Consider the following 27,820-nt stretch of genomic DNA (forward strand, 5'->3'; position numbering starts at 1 on the left):
CCATTGCTGGGTCCCTTCTAAGATTACTTTTAGCAACACTGCCTTAAAAGACATAGAGTGTTTACACATGTTTGAGTATCACCAGTGCATGCTGTTTTCTACTTATTACATATTCTTCTCAAGGCAAACCACATACAAGTGAGTAATCTGTAAGTTGAAATGGCATCTTATTGAAATGTGCATGTTAAAATGCACCGGGCATTTTATTGGAGAAATACATATTAATGAGAGGAATTGTACAGTGATTAAGATAGTTGCCATGCACAGATTCAAATAAGAAGTTCTCCCTCAGGATATATTGTAGTTTATCCCAGTTTCTGTATATCATTTTTTTGTTCACTTGAAAAACAAATTGGAACATTTTTCACAGTTAATATTGAGCCTGCCTGTGTCACTGGAAATTCTCTGTCTTGCTTTCATGGTAAATGTGGGAAATATTAACAAACCAAATACAAAGTATGTGTTTAAAGTCTATCATACCTGATTTTGCTATAATCTGAAACAATGTGCTCAGGTATATCTTTTATGAGCATAAAGTATATTTTTTCAAAGCAGAGTTGTAACCAGGCTGGTACTTAACTCCAACCTAGCCTTCACTAAGCGTTGTCTGGGTGTATTTATTATACTGGCAATTGTTTGATGGTTTTTGGGCTTTTTTTGACGGGGGTTGGTGCTTTTGTTGTTGTTGTTGTTAAGTCCAGTTGTTCCTCTTTTTTCTCCTCAGGACAGTTCATCAGTCATCCAGTTTGTCACAAGGGCAAGGCTGCAGGTGGACCATGACCTCAGAGTCGTGGAGGTGCCCCATGGGAACCCAGAAGAAAAACCAGTGAGTACACAAAGCTAAAGAGAAATGTTTCCTTAACCCAGTGGGCTGGAAATCACTGAGAGCTCTATACAAACTGGAATTTGTGCCTGGGCTAACCCACAAGAGTGCCTAGAGTTTGACTAGACTAACAGTACTGTGAACTGTGTTTTTGTGGTTAGCTCTGTGTGATAACCATGTCAGCAGAGTGAATGTTGGTATGTCAAACCAGAGTGATCTGTGTTGTACTAGCTAAAATATCCTTGAGGTATTAATGCATAAATTAGATTTAGGTCTTGATTTATGATTAATATTTGCTTTAATGTAATTCAAATTTCCTTTGCAAACCTAGAGGAGACTTGAAACCTCAGTAAGTCTTTTTACATGTGCCAGAATGAAATATTTAGAAGCGTTAATGATATTTTGGGAGCTGTGAAAATGCAAAAAGGTGTCCAAACTTTCAGAAATTAATTTAACTTTTTTTTCTTGTGCTAAGCTGGTAAAAATCAAGTACGAGCTGATACCACATATTGTGCTGATCTCCCTCTTTCTCCTGAGTCTTCTACCTTTTTGGTGCCATTTGTCTTCCTTCCTTCTGTTATCCAAAAATCTGCCACTTCACTGGTACTGCTGTGTCTCAGTGTCCATTCACCTGGCTGTCACCCCCCAGTTCACAGCTTCTTGTCTTGGGCACTACAAAGGGCTCAATCTGCATTTCAATCAGCATCTCTGCAGTTTGCAAACTCAGCTATTTGCACCAGAGGTATCCCTCAACAACCATGTCTGTAACTGTAGTCTTGAATTTCTATTTCATCAGACCTATCAGAAAAAGGAGTTATTTTATATGACACAATCTTCTTTTTTCCGTTCTGTTTTCTTTTCTTTGTCAGGTTTCTCTACCATTCTATACAATAGGTTTGGAAGTTAAAATGAAAAACATAGCCATTGCCACGAATGTGCCTTATAAGTGGCCTGCAGTCCTGAGTGTTGGTACATTGCTTGGCCTCTTCTTAGTTCTGCAGCTTGCACAGAACACTTGCAGAACAATCTTGCAATTGTATGGCAAAATTTCATTAATGACTTTTGAGAAAAAACACTCACTTTTAAATTTTCAAAGTTTTATTAAACCTTAACAAAAATAAAATGAAGTACTTAATCAGGAAAAATTTTACAGCTCTGAGAGTCTGTGACCAGCAGCCATGCACTCGTTTGCAAAATGAATGCTCTGCCTTTTATGCTCTTGGCCCCTCCTAAAGTCTTGTCAGTCGACTCCTTCTCTGCCATCCATTGGTGGAGATCACTTTCTTACAACTTGATTGATGGTCAGGTGTTGCCATACTGTGCCTCCTGGTAACAAGTTTGCCCTCCCCTAAATGCCCGGGCTAGTGACAATAATATAAGGGAGAAGGGAAAGAGGATTATGGGGAGAACATATAAAAATAACTATGTATATGTAAAACTTCTCTTAACATACACATAATATTAATCTCTTAATTGTGAGAGCCAACCATCACATTACCCATTTATAATATGACTGAAGTAACACCTGACTGTGATACCCATGTCTCAATGGAAATGGAGGAACCCAGTATCTCTATGACAAATATTTTCAACTGTAAAAGGTTTTAGAATATCTGAGAATGATAGGCACACTGTGAAATGTGTCAGATTGGTATTTTTTAATGTTCAAAATTTAGAAATGCTTTTTTTCTAGAAATGCTGGCTCTGCTGTATTTCATTGTTATCTAATGCTTAGAGAAAGAAAAAAAGAAAATTAGGCAAAAAAAGAAATTGTCCTTTTCTATTCTCAGAAGGCCTTTCATCAGGCCTTGAGCTGCATTATGAAGCTCACTGTGTATGTGTTGGGAAGCTATCTTAAGCTTCAAACAAGAGCTTGCTTCCAATTCCTGGAAAGCCGTAGCTGTAAACGAGCATGCTTGAAATGCTGTAGCCATGTAACATTAATCTGTATTTTCAAGTACTTTCTCATATGAGTGCCAATTCTTCTCTACTTTATAAATTTCCATATGCCAGCTTCAGTATAGCTGTATGTTTTGCACAGGGTCATGTTCAGGCACAAATTTAGGATATGGCTTGGCTCAAGGTATTAATTTTTCTGTGTTCTCTTCTTCTGAAATGCAGAAGTGAAGAGTAGTTGTTGCAAGCCACAACTATTTAGCTGGAAATAGAGACTGAAGAAAGAAAATGTCATCATTCAACCTCCTCTTTTCCTTTTTAAAGCTCATTTTTCACTCTTCATTGACCAGAGACTGCTGTACTGTATCCATTTGGATAGCAGCTCCTTTTGTACAGTTGTGCATGGACTTCCTATGAGACTGTTTATGACAGCGTTCCCTAACATTTGTTAGACACTTTTTCATGCTAAGGTTGAAAAGGCTTTTTGCTTTCTCAGGCTAAATGTGGGCTTATTATTATTTAATTTATTATCATTATTAACATCTAAATGGTTTTTACGACCAGGTACCATTATTTCAATTGGCACTATTACATTATAGTGTGTAGTATCAGAGTGCAAATTCTCTGTAAAGAAGATAAATTGAGACGCAAGACAAACAGAAAAGGAATGCTGATATTTTTATGGTAGTATAAGAAAGATCAGTGGACCACCCATATAAACACCAACTCTGTCAGATACTTCAACCGTGAGTGTGAGTGAGTATCTCTAAGTTGGGTAGCAGGTTGTCTTTAAAATTAACTGATTTTTAAAAAAAGATGCATTTGTGCAATTCCGAGAAATAATTTCTCTGGATTTGGATATGATTTTATGTGATTTTTAATTATGTGTTTTTGGTTCTGGTTACAATAGGCTGCTCGAGCTCTTATATTAGACAAATCACATGAAGAAGGTGATCAGAGTTTGGATTTGGCTCTGTGATGACAGTGGTAGTAGCATCCATATATATTGTCTGAAACTGGTGTCATATTTTCAGGAGGCATACTTTATTTTCTTCGTCATATGAGTTTCCATGAAGGTTTGATTCTCTTCTTCTTGGTCTATGAGCAAAACCAACAATAATCTCCAAGAGAATGCAGTAGTCAAATACCAGATTGAAGCATCCACATTTTCTGCTCACTGCTTGTGTGCAGGAAGAGGATGAGTGCTCTTAAGGAGCAAAAGGACAGCCTTTGGAAGGAAGGATTAACTGGATTTTACTACAACAAAACTATCCAAATGCCTCTGAGTCTTCCTGTATTGAAAGTGAGGAAATGCAAAGCTGCCTGCATGAAAAAGCAACCCCAGATGAAATGTATGCAGGTCCTGCAACACAGTGACCTGTAATGCTTAGGGCTGCTGTCTGGTACTATCCACTAAGTACAGGTATGCTCCATCAACCCTCTGAACCTTTTGTGCCCTCTGGATAGAGTTCTCTGTTCTTTTATTTCCAGTTCAGTCACTCTAGGTTTAATGCATATCCCAGGTATCCCAAAATGTTACTGTATCCCCTGTCTTTTATGCCCAAAATTGTTACTGTCTCTTTAAGACCCCTGCACGAGAAAACAGAATAGGGAGGTGGTGCCCAGGGCTTTTTAAAAATTGGGACACTCGGGGATCTCTCCCTCTTCCTGTTTGGCTTGCCTCTTGGCCTTTTCTTTCCTCTACTTGCAACAGTACCAAGTGGAGAATCAGCATTTTGCAATCAGATACTGTTTCAGAGTGTTTCAGAGTTTACTGTTATTTTGCAACACCTGTGGACAGAACTAAGCCAGAGCTGTCTGCTGCCAGGGTACCGCTCATTAGTGCTGAAAGTCTGTTCTTCCTTTCCTCCTCTTCCGTCGGAGTAGGGACCCAAGGCAGCAACCCCAAAACTGGCAGAGTCCAGCAGGTGTCAGGAGGCAGCAGCAATTGGGAACACTGATCCCACACACCCCGACGGTTTCTATCTGCCACTAGTACTGCTTCAAAAGCTCCCACCTTCACGGGAGGGTTTGCTGCCATTTTCCTTTTGTCTTTAGAACCATACACTCTGCTGTGGCGGGCAGCATCTTAGGATGGGTCGCTCTGCAGATTCAAGTTTCTCTTTGTCTCTGGTGGGCGTCTGTGAGAAATAGCAATTTTGAATCTGGTGATTGTTTACTGTTATTTTTTTGCCTGTTGCTGTTTTGCTTGCTAGTAAACTGCTATTTTTTCACTTATATCCACTAGTATTCAGTTGCTTCTTATCGGTGGAAAGGGATTAACACTAAGAGAGAGAACTCCTTGTAGAGTGTTCCCTTTAAATTGTCTTAAACCAAGACAATGCAACACAGTCAAGAGGTTGTCCTCCATGGGTTTTTTCTGTTCAGAAGTTAGGTATGTTTATGTTTCCAATGATAATATATTTTGTAGAAAAACAACAGTGAAAATAAAGCTTACAAAAAGTCAGTTTATGGTTATGAAGACTTGGAAGCTGTCTTTATATGCATATTCTGTGCAAAGAGATTTAAATGTATATTCATGAACCTAAGCTTTAGCTGTCTGCCTGCAGCATTGAGGACTCCTGACTTTGGCCTCTTCTCCATGTCTGTTGAAGCAGCTTGTGATACTGGACAGTGTCCATGATGTTCCAGTTGTTTTTTTTTTAATGCATGTGGGAATACATCTTCCACTGAGCAATCCACCAGCAACCTCTCATTTTTTAGAAACACTCAGCATTTTAAGGCATCAGATCTCCTCAGTTTGCCTTTTAAATATCTGGCTGGAGCTTTCTCCAGCAGCTTTGCAGCCTTCTTGCCAGCAAATTATTTGCTGCCATATTGTTTTTGTCATGTTAAGGTATTCATTTTATTTCACATTTCCATTTGCTGCTATAATATTCTTTTTATAGATTTTCTTGTCTTTACACTGCAGTCTCTCAGGTAGAAACATACACTTGAGTAAAGGAATAGAATACACAATAACAATCAATTACAGTTAATTTCCCCGGGATAGAGACAAACAGGTTGCGAGGAAACTTCAGGTTTGTATTTTTAAAGAAAATACTGCTTTTCTTAGTATATGTAAATAAATAAATATGTCCTGGTTTGAAAGCAAAACCAGTGAGAGACTCCAAGTCAGAAATACAATTTATTAGGAAAAGGAAAAAAACCCCTGAAATACATGCAATAATGCAAAAGAAAAAAAACCACTGACAGAGTCAGAATACAACCTGACACCCTGCTAGTTAGGGTGGTGGTAGCAGTCCAGATGAAATTGTCTTGTTGAAGTGGTGATCCTGTAGAAAAGATCTGGTATCTCTTGTCCTCTGGAAACCAGTAGGTAAGGGCTGCTTGTGGTGTCCCAAAACCCAGATTGTATCCAGATGGGGAAGCTTAGCTCCTCCCCCCTGGTGGAGCATCTCACAATGGGCTGAAATTGTTCTGAGTCATGCTGTGGGTCCTTGATTACCCCTTAAACAGAAATGGCTCCCGGAGGGAGAGATCTCTGAGTCATGAGGCAAGACATTGATGGACCCATTAAGAGGAGATAAGGAAAAAACAATGCTCCTCCTGGTTTCAGCAGCTCTTGAGGATGGGGATAGAATACATCTTTATATTGTAACCTAGGACAATGTAGAAGGGATGTATATGCATATATGTACAGACATAAAGGAGAATAGTGTCTTTACTGGTGAACTTCCCCCAAGCATAACAGTACTTGAATGGAAAAGTCAAGCAGCAATGCAGTGTGGTTTGAAAAAACAGAAATAATCTATGTGATAATACAGAAATAGAATAGCATTTTTTTATAAGCACCATGCCTCCCATGGTGCTGTGGCTCATGAGGCAGGTGCCTAAAATTTATTTATTATATATGAGCAAAAAGAAAATTTCTCAATTTGCATTTTAAATCAGCTTTTGCTGAAGTATGTTCCTTTTCTTTCTGAGTACCAGCATAGAGTCTGTTCCTCTTCCAAAAAGAGCTTTGACAGACTATGAACTTTAATTACTTTCAAAAATTCCTACTCAGTTAACTTCTTGCTTACATGCTTTACTGAAATAAGGTGCTTTACATTTCTTAAAAACAAAAGTTCTGTTTCTTCATAATTTGTTAACCAAGATATAGCTGTCAGGATATAGCAAGTGTTGGCACAGGTAGAAGATGAACTGGTAGGTGCTCTTGTACATCTGTGTTCAGCATTGCAAAAATCAGTGGTTGGGTGGAAATCTCAGTTATCTTCCAGAAGGGCAGTTACACTGTGTAAAACCTGATTGAGGTGTGAGCTGCATAAAGCTAAATGGCAAGCTGCACTGCCTCCTGGGCTTCCCCACTTTCAAATCCTGCATGTACCGTGCAAAATGGAAAAGATAAATATGAAACTAAAAAACCTTACATGTCAAGACTGCGATGTTTTTCATGTTTTTTCCCTGACATTTTATCAGAATCTGAAAACAAACATCTAATTCACTCTGTATTTTGTAACTGTTATATGTGCTTTCTGTGAACCACCTGCTGCCCCTACTGCACCTTTTGGGATATTTTGCCAACACACTTATCTTCTGCATCAGTTACTCTTATCACTTCTGTCTTCTCTATAGGTCAGAGCTCTGGGAATTGTGCTGAGATGGAGGTTTTCTTGTGCTCCCCAACCTGTTAGCCACCCTGCAGAGGCTGTGCTGCTGGGATGGAAAGGACAGGGAATTCAAGGTTTGCCCCAGTTTTTAGAGACTGTGATATGGCCAGTGGGTCCAGCAGCAGGTGGCAGGAGGTGTACTTCTCTTTAGTACCAATTGCCCTCTGCCTCCAACCTTCCCCCCAGGGATGGCTTGCTTCCCTGGCATCCTGTCAATGACTGTATTTTCTTCCTGATACTCCAGATACACAATATTCTCTGACTGCTCAGTCTGATTCAGTTTGGGTTTGGCTTGGGTTTTTTTCTTGTTGGTACCTTCTTCATCAAAACTCATTGCAGTTGCTGTGTATTTATGCAGGCAGATTTTGAGGACTTGAGATGGCTAGGGACATTAACATGCACAACATCCGTGCTTCTCTTCAAACTACAAAGCATTGAATGGGGTTTTTTATGCATGTGTGTTGACTCCAGACTGCTAGAAGAAACCAGACAGATAAGCTGCTGCTCTACCCTATTAGCTGAAGCTGTTACTGCAAAAGCTACAACCAGGGTCTTCTAGCCAGTGTGCTTCAGACCTGAAATGTGAAGCTCTTGCTATAGAGATACCATATTATTTCATCTCTGCAGCTTTTTCTGGTTCTGTCTTTTGGCAGGATGAAGTGCATATAGGTCTATTATGCTGGAGGTTGTGATATGTTAACATTGCTTGTTGAGTAGTGGAAAGAAGGCACCAGAGACTGCTTTAAAGGTCTCTTCAGTAAAGTTGGAAATACTTAAAATGTAAAGAGATTAGGTTTTTAGAAGCAGAAAGGAAAATAAAATTTTTGTCTTGTTATCTAAGTCCTGTGTCCATAAGATGGATGCTAACCTTAGCATCTGTGAAAACTTGACTGCCACATCAGATCATCTTTCCAAGCTGCTTAGAAATACAAGTGTCTTGGCTAAGGAAAGCAGGAGCCTCCTTTGAAATGGAAAATATGACCCCCTTCCCTCCAAATTATTATAACTTTGAAATTAATGGGCTTTCAGGCAAAGATACAAGATAAAGAATAGCAGGTCTTTACTAATGTGTGTGTGCATAACAAGGCGTGCATAAACAACAAACATGAACAGAAATCCCAATAAATTGTCTCTTGCCTCTCTTGAAGCCATTTCCCCTTTGGTGCAGTTACGGTCACAGCCGGCAGGGGCGCTGTGGGCTCCGGGCCAGGCAGGGCAGGTCTGATGATTCCCCCGCAGCTGCAGGGGGCGCTGTGGCGCCGCCTCTCTCCGCACGGTAATGGCGGATGCAGGCGGCAGAAATCCCTCACAAACTCACTCAGCCGATCCCTCTGCCCCCTCTGGATAGCAAAAGGAGCTGTAGCAGGAACCTCAGAGTGGCAAGCTAGGAAGGCAGGGATGAGCAGTGTTCCGGGGTGGTAGATGAGATGTATCAGAAGCTCAACAGTCCTAGCTGGAACTGCGGGGCCTCCGTGCAGGGCAGGGGTGTGAGTTACAGTGTAGCAAAGAAACCTCTGAGCAGTGGCAAAAACCATTGGGGGCTGGGCAGTGGCCTCTGGACTCCTCAATGGGGCTCCTGAACATGGCCGGGAGAGGCTTCCTTGGTGGAGGAGGGGGCTTAGGGATCCTGGGGTTTCCCCTGAAGGACCTGAGTGGATGTGAAAGTCCTTTTTCAGTGAGGTAGGATGTAAATAAGGTTCCCAGTTCAGTGGGAACTCATGAGCTGAGGCTCACCCCACAGCAGAAGAAGCAGGAGTGGGCTAGTCTCCAGTGGTGGCAGCGAATTCCCTCCAGGTCAAACTTCCTCCTCTGAAGCTGAGAGTGAGAGAGAGAGAGACAGAGCTAGCAGCTGCCTCAGCCCTTTCTTTTCCCATCCAAATTCTTGCAGTATCTCTGCCCTTCCCAGAGAAACCCCTAGGTAAAAAGAGAGAGTAGCCAGCTGGACCCCTTCCCTGAGCTGTGGCCACTTCTTTTATCTCTCTTAAGTACCTGGTCACTATTGTCTCCTACTAACATATATGGGGAGAAATTCTTTGAGAGAATCTTAAACCCCAACAACAAGGAAGGCAGAAGATCTGTGTTTGATCCCTGTTTGGTATTTCCCTTGTACTGGGTGTGAGGGACAGTCTGCTGCTTAAGAAGCTCTCTGTTCAGCAAAATATGTTTAAAAGTCTGACAAAGGCTTTGTGCTATTATCTAAAATGCTAAAATTATTTTTTCTTGGTTGAAGAACTGGTCCATGTTTGAGAACTATTTTGAATATTGTGATACTAGTTATGGGAATTTGGATAATGCTAAATATGTAGAGCTTTGTTCATGTCTATTTGCTATGTTTTCAAGTCTTGTTATCATGACACCAAAGCAAGGCCACTCATGGTCATCTTTGAGAGGTCATGGTGATAAGGAGAAGTGCCTGAGAAATATCACCCTGGTCTTCAAAAACACCAAGGAGAACCGACCCGGGCAACTACCAGCCAATCATCCTAACTCAGTCTCTGGAAAGGGAAAGGTAATGCAGTGTCTCATTCTGGAGGCCATCTCTCTCCACATGGATGACAAGAAAGGGATCAGGAGTGGTGAGCATGGATTCACTAAAGGCAAACCATGCTTGACCAACCTGATGGCCTTCTATGAGGAGACAACCACCTGGATGGGTGAGGGGAGATCAGTGTGTATTGCCTACCTCTATTGCAAACAAGGCTTTTGACACTGCTTCTCACAATATTCTCATATGCAAAGAGACTGGACTGGATTAATGGCTAGTGAGGTGGATTGAGAACTGGCTGAACAGCAGATACCAGAGTGTTATAGTGGCACAACGTCTAGTGGGAGGCCTGTCACTAGTGGTGTGTGCCAAGGTTCAGTACTGGGCCCATGTTAAGTCATGTGTGTGGGGTGAGGGGAAAGGAGACAGAGGCACTCACCCCCGATGTTGGTGTGGCTCAGAGGAAGTTTATTTTTCCAAGCCCTTCCTTATAAAGGACATTTTGAAAAACCTGGTCTGTGTGTTCTCATTGGTCTGAACTCCATGCTCCCTTGGGATCTGGCCAGTGAAATACTTGCAGCTTCATAAGAGACCCGATTAGGAAGCTCACATATGCCTGATTGGGAAGCTTACATATGCCTTCCTTGTTTAATAAAGTTCGTAACTTGTTTCCTGTTACCCATCTGCAAAGGCCCTTTGCAAACGGGACAACAGAAGACAGCATGGGCCAAATTTGCATGGAAGCTGCAACATTTATATTCAGGATCTGTTGATGGAGAGCTCAGGCCACAGGCACTATGCTTATATGTTACAACTTATAAAAAACTAAAACCATTCAACCTTTAACCCATTTAACCCTCATAGAAAAACACAGCTATTAAAAACAACCTGTAACCCATTTATCTCTTGAAGAACCCAAAACCCAGAAAACAATCTGTTAACAGAAAAACAGTTTGTAAACAGGCAAATACTTCATAAACAATTCAAGTCCTTGTATTGACTGTCCATGAGGTAGGTGGTCATTTGTACTCCATTGTTCTGTTGAAGAAACATCAGAATGCTGTCCAATGTCCTTTACCTTGGATTTCATAGGAATATTGTACTGTTATATGACTTATTATAAAACATAAGAACATGACACCACTTAAAACTCAAAAAGGGGGAGTGTATCTTCACCCCAATCTTTCTTCCCTTTTTTCTTTCTATAATAAGTAGAAGTAGAAATAAAGCATGCAATTTTTAACAGCATTAGTAAGGTAGGGGGTTGCTGCAAGGTCTCTTTTTCACTATGAGCAAACTTGGAGGGCTACTTCCGAACGAAGCCTCTATGCCTATCTGAAAAGAAAAAGGTTTAGCTTTTTTGCACAGAATCTTTAGTAGCCAAGTTCATAGTTGATTAGGCCAATGACTTGGTTGGGAGAGATTTCCTGCATTCTACATTTTAGAAACAAGTTTGTATTAATGTCCAGTACGAAAGAAATCGTTTTTAATATGAATATGTTAGTGGACATACCCTGGATCTCACCCATCCTTCTTGAAATATTGTGACAATAATTAGTAGAAGTATTAAAAAAATACATGACAATACACACACAATGCTTTCCTGATGCACAGCAGTAATAGTCTGAGACAGAAAGATAACACTTTACTGATCATGGGCTTATTAACTTTAGCTTTAGCAATTGCAAAAAAAATCAACAAATACTGTATAATGAACTCTTTACCCTTTGCAAATGTTTTCAGAAATATTAGAATTTCTGGGAAATTAAAACCTTGATTTGTTAAGGGGTAACGTGGTTGCAATGCTTTGTAGGGAAGGAAACTTAGTGTCTGTTTGTCTCTTTATCATCCATTTGCAAGCAGCTGCTGGCTTCTCGCTTGGCTGGATGACAGTGGGTCTTGATTTCAGCTGCTGTGAGGCATTTAACCCGTGAGCCCGACTCCATCTCTTCAGGCAGACTTGACCCTCTCTGTCCCTGCGGTACCACAGCCCTTCCTGTCTCCCTGCACTGCCTTTTTGCAAGCAGGACCTTTGCAAGGGTTTTTCCCAGGCTCTGAGTTCTGCAGCTCTCTTTGGAAGCAGGCTCGGTGGTGGGGCCGCTCCCCCTGGAGGTGCAGCCAGGCTCCACAGAGGTTTGGCTGTGTCCCTTAGAGCCTGGATCAGGGGCAGGGCCCCATGCCGCGCCACCCCGGGATTTTGGGTGGATGGGCAGTGCTGCTGGGCCACTTGAGGAGGGTGTGGGGCTGATCCCATTGACCACGTGGCACAGAGTAATGGGTGCGGAGTTTCTCCTGGTCCCGGGAGGGGTTGGAGCGGATGCCCCGCAGTCTGGTCCCCTGGAGCAGGGCAGTGTGGTGTGCTTGCCAGGTCCCACGATACAAGGTCCTGAAGTGGCTGCATAGTGATTACAACAGTGGGCAACTGGTGTTTCAGAGCTGCCGGGGCTGTGTGGCCTGCTGAGATTATGACAATCGCCATCTCTCCACATGGCTGGATTTTGCAATCCGTCCTGCCGACTCCCTGGACAATGCCAGCATCTGCCAGCATTCCCCAACTCCCTGGGGAAACAATCCCTCTTTTTTGAAGGAAGAAGATCAGTACCTTCATCATGGAGATATCTGGTCCCAACATCCAAACTCCCATGGTCTTTGTTATAGGTAATAAATGATAAAGCTGAATTAATAATCAAAAAATAGGCTTTTATTTTGTGACCAAGATTTGATCTCCCAATAGCCACAATCAAAGGGACAACATCCAGCCCAGGATCGGCGCTGGGTGAACACTGATCCAAACTCTACTGCTTCGGATCCCCTTAGTTCATGAATGTTGCCTCTGTTGGGTTAGTTTTATAGTTTTTTCCGCCTGGGGCAGAGTTTCTCCTATTCTTCTCATCACTTCACATATTCATGTAGTCTCCTTTTCCCTGTGCTGGACTGGACAAAACCATTTCTGGGAAGCGATGAATGACAAATGCTGATCTCCAAGTTACAGGAACTTGGTATTGGGATGCACGCCCTTGACGACTCTGACTATCTTGATTGTAGACACTTATTGAGTATTCATCACTTGGGTGTCTCTGGACTGTCCCGGGAAAGGGCCCATCTCCGTACGGAGCCACGTCTTTTTGTTTGCTAATTAGATCTTTCTCTCCGCTGCCATCTGTGGTTTTGCAATCTGTGAAGCAATCTTTTCCCCGGCTGTGGCTTGTGGTTTTAAATCTTTAAGGATTTTTCGCACAAGCACAACTTATTTCATGTATATTTTACACAAGCACAAATTATTTTAGATTTTAGTCCACAAAACAGGTTTTTAAACCCTCATAGCACTTTCTGCTGTCTGCCAAGGGGTTTTTTTGCCACTGTCTAACCATTGAGTCACAGTTTTACCCCAGAAATCTGGTTTTTACACTATTTCGGCTTTTATGCCATGTTTCCAGCTTCGTGCTCTGTTTCTCCGGTTCCAAACACCGATCCAGGCTTTGACACCCTGTAATCCAGGTCACACCCCACTTTTCTTTTCTAGGCTGTTTATTAATCTGGTTTTGGCTTGCAGACCAAAATCCAGCTCTAACACTGTGTGTCTCCTTCACTCTGTGTTGTTGAGTTCCTATCACTTTGGGGTTCACTGCGTGTTAAGTCACGTGTGGGAGTTGAGGGGCAAGGAGACAGAGACACTCAGCCCCGATGTTGGTGTGGCTCAGAGGAATTTTATTTTTCCAAGACCTTCCTTATGCCCTTATAAAGGGCATTTTGAAAGACCTGGTTTGTATGTTCTCATTGGTCTGAACTCTGCTCTCCCTCGGGATCTGACCAGTGAAATGCTTGCAGTTTCGTAAGAGACCTGATTGGGAGAAGCCCCTGTCATTCAATCCTGGGGCTTGGTAGCAAGCTCACATATGCTATTTGGTGACAGGCCCAGTATTGTTTAACTTGTTCATCTATGACTTGGGGGAAGGGGCAGCAAGTTCGCTGACAGCACAAAGTTGAGAGTAGTGGCTGATACTTCAGAGGGCTGTGAAGCCTTTTTAAAAGACCTCAAGAGTTTGGAGAGATGGGCAGAAAAGAAAAGAAATTCAACCACGGCAATTGCAGAGTCCTATGCCTGGAGAAACATAACCCCCTGCACCAGTACAGGCTGGGGGCCAAACCACTGGAAAGTATCTCTGCAGAGAAGGACCTGTGGGTCCTGATGGACAACAAGCTGTCCATGAGCCTGCAGTAAGCCCCTGTGGCCAAGGCAACCAATAGTATCTTCAAGTGCATGGGGAGAACACACAAAAATAACATAACTATGCATCTATAAAATTTCTCTTAACATGCACGTAATATTCATTTCTTAATTGTGAGACCCAACCATCGCATTACCCATTTATAACATCTACAAAATGGTTTTGGCATTTTTAAGCAAAGATGGCGAAAGTGGTTTGTGAAGGGGGGAGGAAAACCAGCTACTTTGTCTTGCAAAACAAAGCCAGACAAAGCAAATTAATTATCTTAAAAAGCCCCCCTGCTGCCTCTCTGCATTTGCTGGATATTGCAAAATTTTACGTAGAAATTTCCTTCGCTGAGGAGAGCTGTTTTTGAGTTTTCTACTGAGGAAATAGTTTTGATTGAAATAAGAAGTTGAAAATTCAGATAGTATATATGAATAATGTAATTTGCTCCCATTGTCTTCTTGAGACAGATGGTGCAAAGGCTCTTTGTTGTCTGTATTTCCCTGCCTTACATGTTATAGAAAAAGAGAGAAGAAAACAGCTCTCAGCATTTCCAGAAAAACCAATGACTGTATGTGTCTTTGCCTCTCACACAATGTGTCTTGTAAGGCATAGCAGGGATGATTTGTATTTAGTAGTGATGTATGAGTTGTCCAGTTTTTTTGGGGGGTAAAAACAAGCAGTCTTGGTTTAAAATACAAGTATCTGCCAGGGAAGGTGGAAATCTTCCTGGAATGCAAAAATTTCCCCTCCTGTGACTTCAAAAATTTTGGAGCTTTGAGGCAAGAATATGGGAAAAGGAAGAGCAGTTCATTACTCAAATATGTATATGTAACAAGACAGAACAAATAACAACAATGTAATATATGGTAGGGATAATTCATACTATTAATGTACGGTATAAAATATTGTGAAATCCAAACCATGTCTTTTGACCACCCTGACCGGGAGCAGCTGTCTTATTTAGATTTAACTAGTTCCCAGACACAAGTGAAGATAACGATTCATGCCTAAATGTAAGAATTGAAGCTTCCAGGACGATGATCGCCGGTTTTCTGAGTTGTTGGGAGCCACCCAAGAGCGATTACCACCTTGCCGATTGCATCTATCAAGATAGTCAGCGGTGCCACACTGATACATCTGAATACACGGCTCCTCCAAAGCCAATTGACGTTGATGGCACACCTGGACTCAGCTTTTCTCCATCTCTGTGCATGGAAAGAAATATTGATGCATGTGAAGAGACACAAAGGAAATTTGGTCATCTTTATAAACTGTATAAAACCTCGCTGCGCGAAGCCGCGAGTGTGAACGGGGAAGGCTCTGACACTTGGAAGGTCAGATCCGTGTTCACCCAGCGCCGATCCCGGGCTCGACACTTTCTCTTTGGCTGTTGTGGTTTCGAAGACCAAACTTTGGTCGCACAGACAAATTAATAAATCTTTGCTAAATTTTTGATAGTTTTGATAGTTTCACCTAGGTGAAAAAAACCCCCACATGACTGTCTCTGCTCCAAGCCGGGAAATGACTACTCTCACCCAGCTAAAAACTCCAAATCCCTGTTGCCCTCCCCAAAACCATTTCAACAATATACCAGGGTGCTTGGCTACTCCTTTTGTTTCTTAATCACTGTCTGTTTACCTAGAAAGCCACCCTCAGCATCTCCCTGATAACAAGTGGGAAGAAATTCACTTGAGAAAACCTGACCCACAGAAGTTCATAATCAATATTTCATGTGAAGCATCTGGAGGTTTGGCAGGGCCAGAACATGATGAGTAAGACAAGCCATGCAAGGTGTCATGCCAATCCCTGATAATCCAAGGGATGGATTTTTTCATGCAAAACTATGTGCACATTTGATGGCCCAGCACCTGAACAAGCTCAGTGTTGGGGCTTGGCAGGGTGTTATGTTGGAGAGGAGTCTGATATTCTTGGATCCAACACATGACTACTCTAAATCCACTTGAAAGCTTTAAATACTTTGGAAAAAATTGATGGAAAGCACTAAATTAAGGCTGCATTCCCTATTTGTTTGACAGATGAAATATGTTCAGTGAGGCCACCATACAATGTGTTTAATCAGATAAGTACAAGAGAAAACAATACAACTTCCAATTCTAAAAAGTTTTTTTTCTAATTGCTATGTAGGTGGTCTTTGAGGCCTTGCACAATCTGGAGCCTCGTGGGTATGTTGTCGGATGGATCATTGCCATCAGTTTGTTGGTGGGAATTCTCATCTTCCTGTTGCTGGCTGTGCTCTTATGGAAGGTAAGATAACAGATGCAGCATAAAACCAAAGCTAATCCCAGGGAAGAAAGCTTAAATTTATCCTTGTATTTAACATCAATTTTCTTTAGGAGCTGAATAATTGTCTACTCCATTACAGAAGTCCTTAGTCAGCAAGACCAATTTGATAAACAAGCTTTTGTGAGGGACATGCAAGGACTAAAGACATAAAGAAGTGAAAAAGTGGGTTTTTTTAGAGCCTGGTTATTAAATTTTGAAGTCTTCAATAATCATTTCAGGACAATGGAAGGTCTCTCACAGAACTCTGCTGTTGTATTACACTTAGATACTTTGCATTTCTATGTTTTTATGATGACTGAGATTCACTGCTTTGAACAGAGTTTCCTGAAAATCAGGTCAACTTTGCCTGACCAGTAAAGAGTACGTGTCTTGGAAAAACTAGCTGGTACTTTCCAAGAGATAGATGCCCTTGGGAGAGGAGTATACAGCAATACATTTTTCAGATCCCTCAGACAGAGTTCCAGATAAGTAAAATGCCTTACCAGAGTAAGAAGCATCTGGACCTGTCAAAAGACAGCCTTCACACTGTCTTTGATAAAGTGCAGTTCTTTTACCCAAGCACTGTTACAGTATAAAATTGGGCTAATACTAACGCTTGACAGCAGCCATCGGGTGTGGTAAGTATGAAGGGTAAGGAACTTCAAGTGTTTTCATTTTTCAGTTCCCTCTTACCAATCCATAAATTTAAAAGACCACAGTCAAGGTTATGGACTGTCTTTGGGAGGAGTAAATCTCAAATGCACACATGGGAACAAGTCCAGCATTATTTTGATTCCCATGGCAGAAATCCAGGGCCCTGACTTGCACTGTTTAGTAGCATGTGTACTGCAGGCTCAACTAGTGAGCTGTGCTGGGACAGAAGGCCACAGCCCCAGTGTGCTGGACATATTGCTGCTGGTTGTGAAGCTATAAAATGGATTTAGAAACCTAAAACTGGCCATGCAATTCTTATTTTAATTTCTACAGATGTGTGTATAGTTGGGTTACAGATAATATATAATATAATATAATATAATATAATATAATATAATATAATATATAAACTTTATATGGGTTATAGATTTAAAGTACTTTTATAATCAGTTTTGAAGATTTCTAAGTACTTACTAGCTATGTTCATTTGGAAAACAATTTCTGACCACAGTCTAGAATGTCTCATAACTTCTGTTTCTCTGGCATTTGGGAAATACTTCTGTTTTCTGTGTAATAGAGAAATAGTAAAAGGAAAAAAAGTCCATGCAATTAAGATAGAAGAATAACCATGAGAATGGAAAAATGTAAGATTGGAAGAGGCCCAGGGTTTATGTCTCAATGACACACAGTTTTGATAAAGGATATATTGCCGCTGATACCTATATGACTGAATTCATATTTTCATTTCCTGTCATAAAAAGACATGAAATAAACTGTTTGAAAATGTGCAAGATAAGAGAAATACCACCCTGTGGGTCTTCAGGTAAAATTTGTACAAGTTCAGTTCTTGGTCTCCACTACAGTTAATACAGTTCTTTGCTTCCTGGGTTTATCTTGATGCTTCAAGCTCTTTTAAATTTTATAGGGATCATTCAGTACATGTGAAGAAACTGCCATTTTGTTGCATGAAAGCTTTGAGAGAAATGCCAAGTAACAGCAGCAAATAGCTGTAACTGGGGTTACACAGCTGGTTTTGCATGCATATGTGCTGAGGCGAAGGAATTTGAGGTCTCTGCCCAGAGTCAGAGATGACAGTTGAAATACTGGATGCCAGATGAGCTCCAGTACTTCATCCACAGATTTGCATGTTTACTAAAGGATACAATAACTTAAGGTTTTATTTTAGGGAAACTGATTAAAACTCTGGAGTGGTAGTATCAGCCAGTATTTTAATTTATCTTAGTTTGATACATAAATATATATAAGCAATATTTCACACTCAGTAGTTACTGTATTTATTAAAATTATGGTAATAATAAATTTGATATAAAACTGACATGAGAAAGTGTGTTGGGGACACAAACAGGACAGGACTGCTGGGGTACATTCCTTGAACTTTTACTGCAGCATCAGCCTCATTACATGGTTGAGACAATAGGAAGATGCAAAAGCTCACATACAGCCAACGTACAGCCAAAGATTTCTTTGTTACAGGACATTTGAAAAACTTTCTAGCCAATAGTGTATTGCTAAAGCTTACAGACAATTGTTCTAGCCAATTACTAAAAGTACATGTACACCTGCTTCATACAATGCTTGCTTGTATGCTTTCTATTAGCAATACACAATAGACCATTATTAAGCTTAAAACCTTCTACTATCTTGCTAGCATATTTTCCTGCAATCTTAAGGTGCATCTTAGCCAAGCCTAAAACTCAAGCTAATATTTAATGTCCTTGCTTGCTATACCATTGTAACTTTTTCTACTTTCAGGCTTTGCAGCTGAAGCTAGTTCTAACTTTCCTTGCTCTTTCTGTTTCTAAGGCCTACATTTCTAGCTTTCTGAAAATCTTCTTCCCTTTACTATTTCCCACATTTCCCCCCTTCAGTACAACCAAAAAGAAGCCTTCTTAACTTTGTCGCTTATTGACTACCTTGCATTACATAACTCTACTACACTACATAAGTCTTTTTGCTTGTTTGAGTCACCTCTCTTACTTGAGGTGTTGCTATTTTATACTACAGTCATTTTAATGTTGTAAAATATTTGGTCTGTTCAAAGGATATAAGTCAAATCTGGTAGTGGTTACTATTTACTGTTCTAATAAGTCTCATCCATTCTAAGGTCTTAATTCAAAGCATTTCATCTATGTCTATACTTACATCCACATCTCTGTATCATCTTGGGAACTTTTTGTGATCCTATTTCTTACATCTCTCTCTTCTATGATAAAAACTTCTTTTATCGTTTTGTCTGTCATTTGTCGTACACACCAAAGTATACAAGGTACTACCACTAGTTTCATCACTTAAACAGCCAACACATACAAACCTATTTCACAAAGTTCCCTTAACCATGGTGCAAAGCTCTCCTTTGAACAAATTGTCTCACCATAATCTACCGTCTTCTTTGATTTAGGCTAGTAAAACTTTCAGCTTTTAAATACTTTTGTGGATGGATTTAGAATGGTCAGACAAATTTATACAACACAATCCTTCAAAATCTTCACAACCATGTCTATGTGCCAGTAGAAGAAAATCAGTTGTTGTTCTATTTGGAAGGGTAGCATTTCTAACACTCATGACATCTGGCAGCATATCATGATTGCAATGGATGTGGCATTGGTTTGTTTGCTCAGCCAACATCCAACTCAATCTAACTATTTCACTGTCATGGCAGAAGCTAGTTGGGGTAGATGAAAACCCGCTGAAACTCTTTTCACAGCTTTCCAGGGCCTAAAATCACTGTTACAATTTTCTTCATGTTGATGGGCAATTTTTTTCCTCTATGTTTTTTCTTAATGACTCTATTAGCACTAGGTGCTAGTGCAGTAAGTTATCCAATACTGCTTGGAATACCTTCAAGGCGTGATGGAAAGCCTTGCCAAGCTCTATCTCCACAAATGAACCAATATCCTTTTGTAATTGTTGTGGATATTGATCAACCCCAGAAAGTCCACCCGAACTATCTGAGTAATTACACTAAAAACTGAAGTTTCTGTAAGCAGGGTAATTGGGAGTGACATTGTATTTTGGAGGATCATTCTCTCACTAATTGCTATCTGAAAATGTAAGACATAAATCTAATGTTAAGGACCTAAGAATCTCCAATTCTTGGGGCTCAGAAAGTGGTTTGGGAAGTTCTTTGGTCCAAATGTCCCAATCAGCCACAGGATTACGCAACCTCATCTGATTTATTATTAAGTTTCTTTTTGGTCAAGAGATCATAATATATGGGTATCAGCCAATCTTTTACCGGCACACAGACTAGACAATTTGAAAAAGGCTTTTCTGGGTTCGAATTGGACAGACAGAGTGTCTGAGCCTGCCTTGACTAAGGTCACCCAAACATTTGTTTTCGGCTGTTCCACAGGCAAATCTGCACTGCAAGAAGCAAGCAAAGCTAGCCAGCACCCACGTAACACTCAATTTCACTCCATATCTTTTGTGAGCTATTTTTTGGCAAAAGATTTCCCCATATATTTCAACTCACAAATTCTGTATTCGTTCCTTCCCAAAGTTACCTGGGGACTAATCAACTGTGTTAAAAATTAGGTAATTTCACCTTTAAAAACCCAATGAGGGGATTCACTTTCTCTTATTCTATGACATAACACAATGGAAACCACACTTTTGCCAAAAGAGCCCCGTGAAACCAACAATTCACACACTTATCATTGACATAAAATCAAGGTTTGCAGGTTTCACAGGCGTGGACCATAGGGTCTCTTTTTGTCTCACATCTGCATACTTGTTTCTCTGCTCTTGGACTTGTCAGTGCTTTCTCATGTGCGATAGAGTTTGATGTTCTTTGCCGGAACACACTTAGGTCCTGCACCTGTAGAGACATCAGCATATCTATTACCCCAAGTTATTAGTTGGAATTCAATTTGTCCTGTCTCAGGGCTCCTAATTAAAACAAGGGATTTTCTTTCAATTTCACCTGCGTAATTTGAAAAATGCCTAAAAATTTGTGGATCAGGTTCTGCAAAAGAGCTATTCAAAATGTTTAAAACATATAAAACTTTGCTTAATCTCATCTGTGGCATTGCATCTACTGATTCCTTCTGTTGATGTAGAGTGCATTTTATTGTGTGATGCGTCATTTCGATAATTGTTTGACCTGTGGAGGAGTGAGGAATACTAAAGGTGTGGCGAACATCTTAATCTACTAAAAATGTGACCACTTTTTGGGATATATATGCAGGGCAATAGTCTGTTTTTACTTCTTGGGGCACACTTTGTGAAGCAAATGCTCGTAAAAAATGTTGACAGGCAAGATTACTTGTTTCTCTTGTGTGGGCATCACTAACTACCCTTCTTAAAGGAAGGGTACTTAGTGATGCCTGGTTGCCATAATTGTAGGCTTTGTAAACCTAGTTGGTTGACAGCTCCTGTAGAAACAGGGGGTGGCACAAGCTGACAATCAGGGTAAGTACTAATGATAGCTTTAGCTTGACTTTTGGAAATGTGAAACGTCTGCACAAGTTCTTGTGCATTTTGGGGAACAAAGGCATGACTTAGTTTTACTTGTTTAAAAATATTTGGTGAAGTGTTTGAAACAACCATTGTCAGTTTATCCGCTCTTACATTTCTTCCTACTATAAATCTTGGAAGCGAGGAATGAGCTCTAATGTGAGAAACAAGATATCGGTGGATTCTGTAAAATTGTAAAATTGTATAAAGACATGAAAGACAATGATATAGGGTATCATTACTAACATCCTTTAAAAGTGGTCCTTCTATTCTTTTAACTACATTAGTAAGATCAGCAGAATTTGTAATCAAATTAAAAGGTTGTAGAAAGAGCTGAAAAGCCTTAACTTCTGCAGCTAGTTCAACAATCTGAGGAGACCCTTCTACTGTTTGAATGTCTGATTCTCATGTTTTAGTGGTTTGATTTAACTATACTATCACTGATTTATGTATCTTCTTTGACTCATCAGGGAAGAGAGTTATAGTACTTAAAGGTTCTTCACTTAGCATGGGTTTTTCTCTAAAACTCAATTTTGCTTGCAACAATTTCTGGGCTGGATAATGAATAGAAAAAATACCTGAAAATTTTAACAATGCATTTTGCAAATCATCTGAATTTTGCAATGTAATGCCAATTGTACTATACTGCTGTAACTTTTTCTACTTTCAGACTTTGCAGTTGCAGCTAGTTCTGATTTTCTCTGCTCTTTCTGTTTCTAAGGCCTACATTTCCAGCTTTCTGAAATCTTCTTATATTTACTATTTCCCACAGGAAAGTTGCAGTCCTACAGAGGAATTTTAGTTGTCTGATTGTAAATATTTTTTAGACAAAATTGACCAAGTAGATCCTACAGTCATTCCTAAATTTTGTGTGTGAAGAAGTAAAAAAAAACCAATCCCAACTTTATATTAGAATTTAGTTTTTAAATGTGGAATGAAAGAACAGATTTTAATTAGATAGCAATTTGGATATCTTAGAACTGCCAGTAAGAATGAGAATTTAGCCAAGTTTCAGGACTAGATTATAAAATAAATTATACTTTTATTAAGAAATTAATTAGGGCTAAACTGTGGTGCTGGAAGGCAGCTGTTTACACAAAAAAGAGCAGGAGCTGGAGCAAACTCATTGTAACAGAACTGAACTCCGGCAGCAGTATAGAGTGTGCTGGTAGCACCCATGTCTCAGCCCTAGGTGGAAAGTACGCTCTTGCTGTGTGCACAACTACACCTCAAAAGAGGACAAACCCTCAGACATGCTGATGTTTTGCAAATGGAGTAGACAGTTCCTTAAAACTACAGAAGAATACTAGAATACATGTAAATATTTCACATTACACAATGCTAGAATTAATAGCATTAGCAGGAGTGAGATCTCAGGGACATTCCAGCACAAAATTCTGTTTTTAAACAGAATGAGTTTGCTGTGCATCATACTAAGATGAGGATGGTAATTATTTCATTATTTGTAAATCTAAAATTGCACAGTTTAGGGGGTTCTTGTCAATAGAAGTGACGTTAAGTGTTTGGTTGTTTCCCTTCAAATAAAAGCTTATTTATTTATGTGCAAGATCACAGCCATGTTTATACACATATAAAAAGCTTTTTACCATGAGCTTGATCAGTTTTTGAGTGGCTTTATTTCTATATTTATTTTCATATTTCATGTAGATTTTGGGCTTTCTCTGGTTTAAGTTCATACAGATTCAGAGAGGGTGAGCAGCTTTTCCCTGACTTCCACAAGATGCCATGCATAAGGCAGACTGGCAAGGATTGCCATTTTTGCCTTTTTGTTGGACAGCCCAACTTGTGGCTTTTTCTGTCTTGTTCATCCACTGGATAACTTTGTGCAGGCATCTGTGAGGACATGCTCTCATACTTGCCAGATTCTTTGCAGCATAGCTCTCTCTGCCCACTGGTGCCTCACCTGTGGTTGTCTATTTGCAGGAAGGAGCAGGAGGAGCTCCCACACTGTTGCCCACAGCAATATATTTTGCTTTTTTATGTGGAGATTGGACCATACCCCTTTGGTGGCCTGCTGATACTTGTGGAAAGTGGAGCAGGGCAGGAGGTTGCTTTCCTTCAAGCCAGCTACCCACATGCTAGATAGGCCTGTGGTTTCACAAGCACTGGCAATAATTCAGGAGGGAAAGGCAGTGATGGCTGGTTTATTTTGGCAAGTGCTGTCCCAAACACGCTTCCCTCAGGTGTCAGGATTGAAGCAATGTGTCAGGACAAGGTCTCCTTCGGGTATAATGTATTTATGCACATCTAGACCAGGTATACACCATGCAAAGGCAAAACTGAAGTGTGATATAACACAGTAAATATTCTATTAATGACTAGTGCTTTACAGTGTTTTGGATTGAAATTCCTACATTTGAACTGGCTTGAGTGGTGAAGTGAATTATGTCATTCATATCATTTTGATTAAGTGCACTGAAAAAACAAAATGTTATCAAAGAGGGAATGTGTAAGTGAGCACTAGGCTGGATGTTTGGGCAGCTGAGTGATCCACGGAGCCAGCTGTGGAAGTGATCCTCAAAACAAAGATTTTATATTCATTTATATTCACTGCAGCAACATTATTTTGTTTCTCTGTGGTATGTTTAACACAGGAAATGGACATTTATCAAAACTTACTTATTTGACATTAAGCATATCTCTGAGCTGAGCCTGTCTCTATGGTATCCAAGCTCTGACTTGGCTAAAATGAGGTTTCTAGCATTGCTTTCTGGATTCCTGGGTCAAAGAATTGATCTCTGGATGTCTCATGTAATAAGAATCTCTACTTTGTGGATTTTTGAGAAGATTGTGGAGAGAAGGACAAGAAGACTAACACAGATATTGGGGGGGTGGTTTGTCTAGCCAGAGGATTCTTGCTCTTCAGTGTGTGCTACACAGTACATTTTTGCCTTTTGTCTTAAAATGAGAATTGGAAGACTTTTTTTTTAGATTTTAGGAGAAATAACTTGGGACTGTGTGTCTTTGAAAGAACACTTGTATTCCCCTACACAGAGTAGTTGCCATTGCCTCACATATTGTTTCAGCATTCAAAAGATATTTGAAGCTAACCAAGGCTAAAGCTAACTTTAAATTCATCTATATTGTAAAATCAAAAAAGTATTCCCCTTTTTGGAAGGAGAGCCTTTTTCTTAGGGCTTCAAATATTAAGTCTTTTTAAATGGTCCAAACCATAAAGCCCATCGTATTCCAGTGAAAGAAAAAAATAAATACTTCTAAACGCTGCGCCTAATCATTCCCAGTGATTGCGCTGCATTATGTTACAAGCCCCAAAACATTTTCTCTCCCTTTCATTTACAGCTCAGGTGGCAGTATCTAACCAGTGTTGCCTGAGCAGTCATCACACCAACTCCCTTTCCAGATGGTCAGGTTTTGGGTAGCAGCTCTGCAATGAAATAAAACTGATTTAAAAAAAAAACAAACACAAAAAACCCCCAACACTACAGTTTCTACCCCAAGGTGCATAGGGAAATACCGTTACGGCACAAAACCTCTTTGGATTTCAGTGTAGGGGAGAAGTGCGGCTGTTACACATACACACACACACACTCACACACACACACACACACACACACACACACACACACACACACAGATATATACATAATCATAAAATCAAGGTAGAAAAAGACCTCCAAAATCATTGAGTCTAACCTTTGACCAATCACCACCTTGTCAACTAGACCAATGGCAGTAAGTGCTACATCCAGTCATTTCTTGAACACCACCAGAGATAGTAATTCTACTGCTTCCCTGGGCAGCCTATTCCAATGCTTAACCACCATTTCAGTGAAGATATTCTTCCTCATGTCCAGCTGGAATCTCCCCTGGCACAGCTTTGAGGCCATTTCCTCTTGTCCTGTCACTAGTGGCCAGAGAGATGTAGCTGACTCCCTCCTTGCTATAGCCTACTTTCGGGTAGCAGTAGAGATCAGTAAGGTCTCCCCTGACTCTCCTTTTTTCCAGCTGAAAACCTACCTCTATTAGCTACTCATTATGTTATTTATTCTGTAGACCCTTCATCAGTTTCATTGTCCCTTCTCATGACTTTTGCTAGTATCTCAATGTCTTTCTTGAAGTGAATGGCTAAAAACTGAACACAGTACTTGAGGCTCAGCCTCACCAGTGCTGAACACAGGGGAACAGTCACTGCCCTGGCCCTGCTGACCACGCTATTGCTGGTACAGGCCAGGATGTCATTTGCCTTCTTGGCCACCTGGGCACACTGCTGGCTGACGTTCAGATGGCTGTTGATCAGAACTTCCAGGTCCTTTTCTGCCAGGCAGCTTTCCAGTCACCCTGTCCCCATCCTGTAGTGATACATGGGGTTACTGTGACCAAAGTATACATTAATATATATGTGTACATATACACATATATATGCATACATTTATATATGTGTATAGATATATTCCTATCTTTATTTTTCTCTCTCTCCCTCCACTCTATTTATATATAATCTTTCCAGTAAGAGTACATTTCAATTGAAAAAAGTCCCCCAGCTGGACTATATGACTTTGAAGCTATATGACTTTGAATGTTGTTTTAAGAGGTGGGGACAGAGAAACCTATTGAAACTGAGTGGCATTCCATGTCTGTGGTGAAAGTTGTTGTGTTTATTCTGAATTCACATGCTTCTTCCTTTCTGTACATATAATTCCAAGAAGAAACCATTGTGTACTATGGTAAAGCCAAAAATGAAGAATCATAATTGTTCAGATAAACAAGGCAGTCAGATCAACTTGCTGTGAAAGCACTTACTAGGCACTACTGGTGGGAATGATGTATTTCACAGCTGTGCTTGTTTGAAAGCAAATCAGCAGAGGAATTAACTCCACACAAATATTCTGTGAGAGATTCCAAATCAGAACTACAATTTAATAGGAAAATTACAATAAACGCAGTAGTACAGAAACACTGTCTTGAACTCACAGAGTCAGAATACGACCTGATACCCTGTTGGTCAGGGTGGTGGTAGCAGTCCAATTAAATGATGTCTGCAGTACCACTGGAGTGATGGATGTTGCCTTGTTGAAACGGTGATCCTGTAGAAAAGGTCTGATCCTTCTCTGGAGGTCCAGTGGTGGTTATCGAGAAGTCCTGTGCTCTTGGAATCCAGTGGTGGTCCTTTTGTGGTATTCCAAGCCTCAGATTATATCCAGAAATGCTTGGTTCCTCCCCCAGGCCAGGTTATCTCACAATGGAATGGTGTTATTCTGTGAGTCATGCTGAGAGACCTTGATGGCCCATTAGCAGAGATGGTTCCCCCAGGGTGGCTCCTGCTTCCCCAGAGGGAGTTATCAGGGCTGAGTCATGAAGAAGATAAAGAACATTGCTCCACCCATTTTAACAGCTTATATAAATGGGAGTAGAATACTTTTGGTATGTTTGGTATACATCTTACATTGTAACCCAAGAGAACAGATCACAAAGATCTTCTCTGCAGAGATGTAGAGGGATGCACCTGTTGCCTTGGAACTTAAGGAGTCTATATTTCTTCTGATTTCTTTCTTGGTTATTTTCATCTTCATAATCTCTCCTTTATTTAAATGCATGTCAACACTATCTTTTCAAACTTACTAAGGTCCTGCTCACCTTTTTCCTCGAATTTTTGAGGTCGTTCTCATTCACAAAAATATGATCTCAGTTTTTAGCAACCTAATAGCTCATACCTGTCCCGTCTGTCCATAAAAACTGCAAAAAGTGACTTTGTTTGCATTCTCTGAAATTCCTCTTTCTGTAGTCCTCGAAGCATTGCATTCTCTATGGTTTTGTGATAAATTTTTCAACTTTACTGCTTTTGTTACACGTTTATCTAGTTACTTTAAGTAAGTTGTTACTTGCTATCTCACATGTAGGCTTCTCAGGATACTACTTTTTTTATACAGACTCTAGGTTCAGAAGACCTAGAATAAGTTTTTCAATATTATCCTGTTACAAATATTAAAAATGCAGTCAGGTGATAATTAAGTTCTGTGATTCAACACCAAACCAGTATTACCCCCAAACATGGATAGATCTTAATTTTGTATAGTGTCTAGGAAGCCTTGAGGAGAAAATGGGACAATGGAAGTGGTTGCTGTCTGTACAAAAAATAAAGTTTTCACCAGGCAGAAGCTGAGTGGATCATTTGAAGTCTCTTTATTTTCTTAAAGAACAATCAAAACTTATTTTATTTTTTCATTTTCCTGAACCAAAGCAAGCACCACAAAATTTTTGTAGACTCTTGGTTTGTGGAGACCAAAAAAGTTCATATTCTTGCAACAGTGCCTCAAAGTTCAGGTTTTCTACAGCCAATTACTCCACTAAAAGCTGTGCTTTTTGAATTCTG

The 27,820-nt window shown here is 40.3% G+C and overlaps 1 protein-coding gene across 2 annotated transcripts in view; it reads left to right on the plus strand.

Moving 5' to 3' along the window:
* The window catches only part of ITGA9 (integrin subunit alpha 9), a 212,119-nt gene that overhangs the window by 173,821 nt on the left and 10,478 nt on the right, over positions 1–27,820 (plus strand). The window contains exons 26-27 of one of the 2 annotated variants that reach the window (XM_054274023.1): positions 725–826; positions 16,201–16,320. In XM_054274023.1, the coding sequence (XP_054129998.1) occupies positions 725–826; positions 16,201–16,320 (222 nt within the window). The remainder of the gene's footprint in view (positions 1–724; positions 827–16,200; positions 16,321–27,820) is intronic. The other variant, XM_054274024.1, reaches the window with a different exon arrangement.

The sequence above is a fragment of the Melozone crissalis genome, unplaced genomic scaffold, assembly GCF_028551555.1.
Source record: "Melozone crissalis strain CALT ecotype California unplaced genomic scaffold, PUWL_Pcris_2 ptg000016l_1, whole genome shotgun sequence".
In the NCBI taxonomy this organism is placed as follows: Eukaryota; Metazoa; Chordata; class Aves; order Passeriformes; family Passerellidae; genus Melozone; species Melozone crissalis.